This window comes from Saccoglossus kowalevskii, chromosome 14 (genome assembly GCF_978046115.1).
Source record: "Saccoglossus kowalevskii chromosome 14, keSacKowa6.1, whole genome shotgun sequence".
NCBI classification, from domain to species: Eukaryota; Metazoa; Hemichordata; class Enteropneusta; family Harrimaniidae; genus Saccoglossus; species Saccoglossus kowalevskii.
The window spans coordinates 20008522-20019304 of NC_140654.1; the positions used below are offsets into that span (position 1 = coordinate 20008522).

The 10783-nt window shown below is 34.8% G+C and overlaps 1 protein-coding gene across 1 annotated transcript; it reads right to left on the minus strand.

Annotated features, from left to right (window-relative positions):
- Positions 1 to 153: 153 nt before the first annotated feature.
- LOC144352040 (uncharacterized) lies at positions 154 to 10451 on the minus strand. Its single transcript, XM_085508014.1, has 8 exons — positions 10299 to 10451; positions 8497 to 8587; positions 7969 to 8289; positions 7531 to 7772; positions 6727 to 7086; positions 6157 to 6276; positions 5107 to 5223; positions 154 to 2061 (listed from the first exon to the last, which is right to left on the minus strand). Exons 1-8 carry the CDS (start codon positions 10425 to 10427, stop codon positions 1723 to 1725), a joined length of 1719 nt encoding a protein of 572 aa, XP_085364140.1. The 5' UTR covers positions 10428 to 10451; the 3' UTR covers positions 154 to 1722.
- Positions 10452 to 10783: the final 332 nt, after the last annotated feature.

Here is a 10783-nt window from a genome sequence, read left to right on the forward strand (position 1 = left end):
CAGCTTGTTTGTTATCGAGTTTTATGGACACATCAAATCCTGCCTTGCACTCTAAAGTCATGTGTTCAGTGTCAGAACACATATTAGAACACTTAATTGTAACACTTTTTGAACGCAGTGTATGTGTTCAGTAAGAAAAGTAGAACGCATGTGTTCAGATTTAGAACATATAGTGTCTTTATTTTTGAACGCATAACATATGTTTAAAAACATAAAAATAGAACACTGTTGATACATCTGCACACTGTAACACTTTTTGAACACAAAGTAAGTGTTCAGAGCAAGTAAAATAGAACACGTGTGTTCTGGAAACCAGACTATCACCACACAATGGGCGTATAGCAAATTACAAGCACAAATTCAAAATGCACAATTTATAATAGTTAAAAAACATCTTATCAACTCTTTCAACAGGTTGTGAAAGAGTTAATATAGTCAAACACAATTGTATAAAATTGTAGCTGGTGCATGCAGATGACCGTAAAAATTGCCAACTTGCCCCTGAATAATAAACCTAAAACTTATCAGACTGCAATCAAACAATCCTTCATTAAAATGCTGCTATAAAGTCATAAATTTGTTCAACCTGCAATGGAATATTAAAATTGATAAAATAGTTGGTAATTCAGGAATTTAGCAACTTACAATAAAAAAGTTAATATTGTAAAATACTTTATTTTCACTGGAATTTATATTTGCAGAAAACAGATTTCAGGCATTAAGTTGGGATCTAATTTTCACTGTGTAAGTCAGTGTTGTATCAAGACTCAATGTAAAGTATAGAAAAACACCCTTTTTACTGGAATTTAATTTAGCAGAAAAAAACCTTCAATGAAAATAAAATCCCAGTGAAAATAAAGTATTCCACAGTATTAACACTGGTTTTCACAGCTAGCCCTCCAACCATTTTCAGCCTAATATAAATTCACAAAGCTAAAAACTGCTAAAACTGCATTTTTTGCGAACAGCAGAAAACAGTACAAAATCATCAGATTTTCTTAAAAATAGTATAAAAACTTCACAAGACTAAAACCCACTTTCACAAGTGCTCCTTAAAAACTGCATTTGTTTTATTAAAATGTTAAAATTTATAACTATATCAAAAACAGTAGAAAATAGTATAAAATTGGCACAAAATTGATGAATTCATTAGACTTCATGTAGTTTTTAGAAGCACTTTATTTTATTAGCTTTCCATCCCCACAATTAGGGGTTCACACTTGCGAAAATCTACTAGCATCAGGTCCCAATTTAATTTATGCAGAGGTAAATCCAGATGTGAACGATTTATTCCGGACCTGGTCCCGACTTTTTGAACCTCCTTTAAAACTGGGGTTCAGGTCCCAAATTTAAATTGTATGCCATTACAGAATGTGTCTCTTAAGGGATTGGACAACCAATCAGTGGAAATGGAAAATTAAAAGCAATACGAAAAAGTGAAACAAGCAAGAAAAGGCGCATTATGCGCCCTTTTTTCGACAATCTTGGCAAAATTTTGGGTTGTAGAATAAATAGGAAATCAGAAAATCATAAACCTTACAAAAAATGAAGACAAACATAGAAAAAATAGTTTGCATTCCAGCTGACATGTGCAGCAGACACAGAGATGATATTTAAATTGCTAAATAAATTAAGTATTAATATTAAATTCCAAGGATTTGTAGAAGATTAATTTATGAGTGTTACAGATATTCTACAACAAGAACTGCTTATGGTACTATATTAGTCATTGACGGTGTTCCATTTCTCCCTAACTTCTTTAAAGAGCACCTTATATCCTTGTGATGTTTTCTGTTTAAAAGCTTCCTCCACAACAAATGACTGCAACAACCCAAGAAACATAGAATGTGATTTGGGATATGACAAGTCAAACACATAATAAGTAGCAATAAGTTTTAATACTGCAGAAATGATTCCTTCTTTTTTGTCTATTGTAATGTATCTGGTATCACCCACAATGTACAGTCCTGAGAGTTCTCCAGCTGCTGTAAAGACCATAATATGGGGAGCCTCGCATTCTTTTGTAGTCAGTTTAGTACTGATATCTTCATCTGCCACATCCTGATAGAATATAAACACAAAAAGTTTATTTACTAAATGTACAATTCCAACACACAAACAGATTTTTTGTTTTCAAATTTCCATACTATTGACTGTGTAAATTTCATCACTCTTATGGCTATACTAAAATATTTGGCATAAGAAAAGATCGTACAACAACATCGGCAAATCTTTTACGTGCTGCGTTCAATAACATTAACATATTTAAATGAGCTATAGTATTTTGAACACATTGGCATCATTCATCGTTTTCATTGATTAATTATTGATTTGACCTGTCAGGTCAAAGAACACAGTCTCAGGTCAAACATGGCGGATATTTATTTCTACAGCATCGCGCGCTGAAAATGCGATCGGAATCATTCGCTTACGATGAAACAAGTTGAAATTTATTTGCATTTCATAGCAATTCAACAAATTTATTTTTTGCACGTTATTATAATCATTACTAGGTAATAATCAACAATTGTAAAACGCAGCATGACTGGATTGCGAAACCGTGATTATTTGCTACTAAGCAAATTTTTGTTTTTTTGTAAGTTTGTTACTAATAAAATGAAACAATATAATTGTATTTGGCGCACGAGGTTCGTTAATGTGATTTTTTTGGAGAAAGACTACTTTTTAATCCAGCAAAAAAAAAAATGTATAAAATTTTATATTAGCTTCTGTAATAGTTTCTTTTGTTTTGGGTGGTCCAACTGCCGGCGTTGAAAATCGGCTCAGGTGGATTTTTCAATGAGAATATAAGCCCCCTAAAAATATTTTATGATAATTTTTTTAAAATTTGAACCCCAAATAAGGGCCCACCAGCTGTGAAACTGCCCAAGGTGATTTTTCGGATGGGCAAATTTACGGCAGAATCCGGTAGTAGGTTTTCAAAACCATCTCTTGTACCAAGGCAGTATTCTTGTCTTTTACACTTGAGTCCAACGACAGAATGAGTGAAGGGATAGTGTGTTGGTAACAGTGCTTGCAAAGTCACGAGTTACAATTGACTGGTGCATTATGTTAAGTTGTAATTTCAAGTGAAGAGCATTTAAACGTTCCAAAAAATACATTTTGTTCACGGAAAAGATAGAGAGGAATGTGAATACTGGTACACAGAGAGTCAATGAAACTTTCTGAACCATTTCCTTACTAGACTAATGTCCACATTGGCGGCTGATATGTTTTTCTAGATGCCCACTGCCAAACAACACCCAACATTTTCCATACCCACTTATTTCCCTTTCGTTTTTGTTACTTGTCCCCCAACATTAATATTATTATTATTATTATTAAACCATATTTATAGGGTATTCTGTGAAATGACACTAATCTCCCATAGGGCCCTGTGTACAACACATACCGTTAAAGTCCTATTATAAACCGCGGTTTATATTACAATGTATCAATTTAAAAATTGGGATCAAAAGCTCAAGTTCGGGGTGCGGTTTCTATTACGTACATATTGCAATCACTAAATGGGCGTGGTCATTTTTTGTCCACAACACATGCACAAAACAAACAATACACCGTACAATCTCTTGAATAGGCGTCGGGGAAGAGTGAAAGGCCTTATTTTGGTTCTAAAATAGGCGTTACGAAATGTTGAAAAATTACAGTCAATCAAAAAAAAAATTCCACATGATACAAAAAATACTCAGTATTTTTAATGTAATATGCATTTATTTTTTTAATTTTCTTGGTAACGAAAAGTATATTCTAACAGAAGTTTCAAATAAAAACACGAATGCACTGCTTAGTAGCAAATGATCACATGTAGCTCGATCCGGCCATGCTGCTGGTCACAAGTGAATAACTTACTTGTTTTCGAAGTGTTGATATTGGTGATTATTATTTAGTAGTGATTACAATAACGCACGAAAAATAAATTCGTTGAATTGTTATAAAATGCAAGTAAAATTCAACTTAGTTTCCCCGTAAGCGAATGATTTCAGTCACATGTAAACAGCCGATACGATATCCGCCATGCTTTTGAATGCTCACGTGACGTATTATTGACCGGATAGGTCAAGTCGCTAATTAACCAATCAAAATGCTGGATGGTGCCCACGTGTCTAAATTACATCGCTCATTTAAATATGTTAATGACAGTTCAGCGACCTCATGGTGAACGCAACACGGAAGAGATTTACCGATAATGTAGTGCGATCTTTTGCCTTTGATTTCCATGGGAAAACGGCATGATTTTCTTTTTAAATCAAGAAATTATTTGTTTTCGAAAGATAAATTATTCTTCAATGCTCAGTTTAACACTTTTACGGTGATAAAAGCTCATTGTCTAAAACTTACGAAACACAGACGTATTCAGAAAGAGTATTGACAGAGGTCGCCGCCAGAACAAAAGCAGTTTCATTGCCTGTCTGACATCTTATCACCGCTGAACAATAAATAGGTGTGAATATTTTTAGGCATGTTGTCGAAACAAATGAATAGGATTAGGAACAATGCCGTTTTGGAACAGCTGGTTGAAACAATGAAGTCAGTCACGGTCTTGTTGAATTGGGGGTGCCGTTAGTAATAGGTACTTTTCAAGTTTTCAATTTTTGTTAAGAACTCTTTAACCCCGAAGCCGGAATTGGGGGTGCGGTTACTATTACGTATGCGGTTTATATTAGGACTTTAACGGTACATACATTAGAGAAAGGACAGACATCCAGCAGATCCGCTACTCTTTTTGATAAGGAAGACTTGTTCTTTTACAAGCACTGAGGACATAAACAATACATGGGGCCGATGGCTTTACGTCCTCTCAGAAGGATGCCATTCTTCCTACCTTAATGCCGCGAACTTGGCAAGTGGTCAGAATGTATTAATTTTCAACTGCTGAGTGAGCAGCCGGCCTAGGGGATTTAACCCACAACCTCCCTGGTGCAAGGCGGGCCTGCTAACCACTAAGCAAGATTGTCTTGTATATATAAATTCAACACATAGCACATTCACAGGGCACATTCCTTGTTGCGTTTCACTCAACTGAATGTGGTAATAGAAAAAAGTACATGCTATGTACACCAGAAATGTCACCATAATTCTAGTTACCTCTGTAAGCGTGACAACTGATGTCTTTGAAGGTACTGAAGAACAGGATTTTCCACCATGCTTCATCTTTATCCTCTTCTCCATGTACAAAATAACTGGCAACATACGCAGTGGATCCTACAAGTAGAATTATATATTGTGACAAAATTAATTAAGGACTTTTATCTAACTTGGCAAAGTAAGCTTCACCTTCACTTTACATTATAACTAGTGAATTAAGTCACCTCCCTACTTTGTTAGAGTTGAGGAAAAGGGCATAGCTCAAGAACACTTTGAGGAATACACACTTGCAAGAAGTATTTTGTTGGAATGCAATGTTGAAATTTATTAATCCACTTTATTCTGGCCCGCGAATTAATAGGATACAATTTTAAACATGTTTTTGAACGCCGCGAATTAAAAGTACACATCTAAAAATTAGCGTTCAAAAATAAAATGGGTGTGCGAATTAATAGGGACCGCGAATTAATTGAGTTATTACGGTATATAATATCAAAGCAATTAGACTTGCGTTTTTTAACACGAAGTCGAAAATATCACTTTTTACCAAAAATATTCACAAAAATTAGAGATTGAAGATAACATCATGGAATGAACAAACCTAAGAGAGGTCTACCCAAGGTACAGATACACCAAGTATCAAAGCAGGCTTGTAGTTTTCAAGAAGTCGAAAAAGTAAAACATTGACATGGACGAAGACGACAGACAATCACTCATATAATAAGCTCCGCTTGACAAAGTCGACAGCGGAGCTAATAACATATTTGCTCTATTAGAAGCACATCTTCAATAAAAAGTACCTAAACCTAAAAATTGCACTCATTGTGCACTGTAATGTCAAAATATGAATTATTTTGGTCATATAAGACATACCTCTGATTTGTACATGCACATGCACTACTAATAGAGCAAAATTAATATAGTAACTCTTTTTATTGTTTTTACATACTAGCAGTTAGCTTGATATGACTCTCATGTATACAGTCATTCCCAATTTTCAAAGTAAAAAGAAGAATCGTTTTTTTTTTTAAATAAATAGATAAAACTTACATCCTGTGACTTTGGGTCAATGTTGCCAATGTCTTCCATAACAAAGAGAAGGGTTTTCAAATTCTTTGCCATAGTGGTCACTCTTTCACTTCCTAACATTAGTGACAGCTCATATATAATCTGCAAAATATATATATTATAAATATTAAAAAACATTTTGTTTTGTAGTATAGTAATAAATCTTCAAAATTCCAATGAGAGTTGACATATCAAAAATTTTCAATAATTTTGCAATGATTTATAGTTTTCAATATAGCATCAATGGCAGAGCACAACTATGTAGGTGAGAACAAGAGATAGGCGTGAAGGATGTTACATAACCCCGGTCTAGAATCAATTTGCTTGTTACTATGAGGTCTTATCAGACAAGATGTTGCATAATCCTTACGAGAAGGATGGTAAACTTTGCTAATCTTATATAATGCTGATAGTCAGAGTGTTAAGTCATTAAGCTTACGTTACTTGACACATGCACATCATTCTGTTCAGCAGTGCAGTACAAAATGCTGTTGTACTGTACATTGATATATCTACAATTTTTCACATTTAGAGTTAGAAGAACAAACTTACATAGGAACTATCTGTGAGACAGGGATAACGCTCAAGTATTTTTGATATGCTGCCATTGGGAGTGTCAACAAGGATGTTGACACGATCTTGTCTTGTATTGCGCATGAGTGCTTTAATATGTCCAACACTACGATTGGCTGGTTTTTTCTTCCATTCTGCTTTTATTTCTTCCACGTGTCTACTAATATCTTCTTCTGACACCTCTTGTGAATTGTTGCTCATTTGTAGTGGTCGAAAACATGGCCTCTTAGCTGGGGGTTCTTTGCAAGATGACTCCTGCTGTAAGCCAATCTTACTCTTTGTTTTCATTTGATGCCTCTGATGACGAATATATTGGCTGAGGTTTTTGGTGAACACACTCTACAACAGACAAGTGATATTCATGGTAAAACATGACTGGAATTGTAATTGATATTTATCTGTGATATGGTAACACAGTACTGTAAAATCATGAGTGCGAACCATGGTTACGTGCTATTAACCAACTTGTGATCATGGTTTACCTGATTTGTACAACGGCTGTCGGGAATTGGGATGTTTATTCAATCACAACCATTTATGCAACTACACGCCCAACCGAGGTAATTTGATGGAACTTTGATCTCATTTTAGGGTTTGCCGTACCGATCGCCAAACATTGAAATGGAGAAATAAATTTTAGATTGTTGATAAAATTACCTAAATTGATAAGTCTCTACACAACTTCACTTGTATAAGGAAACACTTGTATGACAGAAGGCATGTAGAATTCAATTTAAATTTTGTTCTAGATAAAAAGAATTTAGAGCAAATATTGTTACGTACCCATGGTCTTTCACCTTCAAGAGCAATACTAGGATATCGTTTGTACATCTTTTCTCCAATAAGTTTATAGCCACTTTGGTCTCGGATACCTTGAAAATTTTCCATGTAGTGAACACCACATTCTTTAATCATTTTCTGCCAGATCACTGATGGAATGCAGGTGTCACTGAGATGGTTTTCTACCAGGGAGCTAAATTTAGGCAAAGGTGCCTTTACCAGAGCATGTAGAAGGTCACTGTAATCTGAAAAGATGAAGGTGGCAGTAATTATACATGTATTGGTTCATCTCTTTATTCATAGATTTATTCTGTTCATTGGTAATGGAATTTTTAAACATATTTTGTCATTATGACATATCATACATATCACTCAACAAATCAATACAAGTGTATTTCTACAACTATATACAAACATGTTTCATGTTTCTTACTAACATACCAGTAAGTGGGTCTGTAGAAGAAGATGTTTCTGGTACGATACTAAGAGGGCATGTCTGTGGAATCCCCACTGGTGAAATTTCTATTGTTTGCTGGGATGTTGCACATGCCAAAGAAGATGATGATGGATTCAAAAGGACCTGACTGGAGTCACAGGTATTTCCATCCACTGGCTGCCATGATTCCTGTGGCCCTAACAGAAGCAAAGTTTTGCCTGTCAGTTCCAGAAGGATCTCATCCTCATCTATGATAGTGCCATCTTCCTCCAGAACAATAGTTATATCAAGAGGATGAATGCAAGGAGGCAGAACTTTCTGTGCACCTATTCAAAAAGAGACATATGTTACTATTACATAAAAACAATTTTGCCAAGTTTTAAAATCAATTCATATTAACAAGTGTTGTAGTTGGTATTTAAAAAAATCACAATTTGTCCTGGCTAATGATATTAATCATGACAGGTTAAAATCCATTTACCAGTAATTAAAAATAAATTTTGCATAATATCGCAAAATTAAAAACATCTCACCTTTTTTTTTAATTTCTTCTATATTTGATGCTACTGTTGCCCGTTTCACTGTCCTCGCTGCATTCCATACTTTGAACGCTGGCATTATGAGCTAATACATAAGTACATTAGCATCAATGAATATCACAGTAAGTACTGTTTTTGTGGCAAAATGGCATTTTAAAACATTTAAAAATATGTACACTATAACTTTGGGGTTAAGGCACACAAACTAACCACGCTCAGCCCATTCAATTAAATTGTTAAAAATACCTATAAAAATTCAACGACTTTAAAAAAAATAGTTTTAATTTTTTCTTCTAATAAATCGGCCATGATTTGCATAAAATTCTATATTTTCTGCAAAATTACCAGAAACATCATTTTGTTTGCCTGATACAAATGCCATCAACCTATACAACTGTGGTTTAAAATGGATTTATGAATGTATGACTGTTAACATTCATCACAACATCTGAACCCTGGTATCTATAAACACTAAGTGGCCACTTAAATTTTAATAACGAATGTTTAGCTATTATTTTGCTACCTAATGGTTTGATTGCATAGACTAAAATATGCCCATTAAATTCCGCTTCCACTTCTTCAAGGATGAAATATTTCACATGATCAAGCACAATTATATCAAACAATATACCAAACACTGGTATATCCTCATCGTAATCAATTACCAGAGCACACCCTCTGCGGTATTCATTGCCATGAATGGCGACAAATGAAGTTTGGTAAACTTTTTCCACACAAACCATTGTCAGTTGACAGAATGCTTGGAGTAATTCTGGATACACTTCCCCAAATGTAATCTCAACACCAGAACCTACTTTGTCACCTGTATACAAAAATGAAGATGATCGTCCACCTTCATGACCAGCCTGCATATATGCCATATACATTTGATGGTGACTTGCAAGTGTCAGTGGAATGTTTCTGAAGTTCTTATACCTCTTATTTGTAAAGTAACCATTTTTGCCTTCAAATCTCATGCACCAATGATGTCTCAGTGGTCCATACATTAACATTTGAGTAGGTAGGTGCACCATATAATGCATTTTGGGAATGAATGATGCTTTGGGATACAATGATTTAAAATTGTACAGATATTCAGCAATAAGATTTTTCAAATACATTGCTGTGTCTCTTGTACAATACGATGATGTACAAAATAGTACAATTTGTACCAGGCGCAGCGTATTTTTCCAATAAACATCATCAAGAGGTATTCGATGCCCAATAATGACAGGAAGAATGTGTACAAGTGTTAGCATTGCTGATGCACTTTGCTTGATAGTTCCGCAACCATCAATATGTTTTTTCTCAATTGGCTCTGGTTTTGAACTACTATGCAAATAAGAATAAGGAAATCCTCTAATTGCTGAATTAAACCACTTTAGTGTGAACAGAGACTGCACAAATATAAATCTAAAGAGTACATGAGACAGCTCATGTGGGACAACGCCTTCCAACAGAACATGCATCGGGTCTTGAACAAGGCCAGAAAGCAAATCAAATTGCTTGAGTTTTAGAAGTTCACTGGTACCATTTATACCCCATAACTTACTCCAGTACACCCTTGCTTGTTTACTCATTTGCATAAGGTCATTACATCTATTAATGTGTGCCTCTTTATTTCTAAGTACCACTTGTCTTTCGTCAAACACATTTTTTAAGTTTACAGCCTCTACTTCACATCTCCTGCAATTTTTGAGAGCAAATGAAACGCCCTCCTTAAATTTTCCTAGCCAATTAGATGCAAGAGTGTCAGCAGGTACAATAACAAGTGTCCCCCTTATAGTATGCCTTACCCCATGTAGTTCTATTATTATGCCATCAGTTTCCATTTCAATCACTGTGCTTATAAAATCAGACAACAACTTTCTTTCTGAATCTGCATTTCTAATATCTTTTGCCTTACATACTGCTAAGAGCTGCATGGCATTAAGCTTAGATCTGTATTCAGGGGGGATATTAGCCAAAGTAAAGTAGAACATAGTCAGTTTGTGCTTTTTAATATGACTACCTAGTGGGTTTACAATTTCCAGGTCATCACAATTCAAAACAATTAAAAGTGCTTGCCTGTCAGTTACAAAAATGGGATGTGTTTTGACAAAGTCTCCATCACAAATGTCATACATGAATTCATCAGATGACATACAGGGATGTTGTATGTGTTCCCAGACTTCAGGCAGGAGAAATAGTTGCTGTAAACATTGCTTAAAAGGAATGATGTACCCTAACCTTGGTACTATTTGGATTGTACCATTCTTTGTGACAAACTTTTCACCTATCA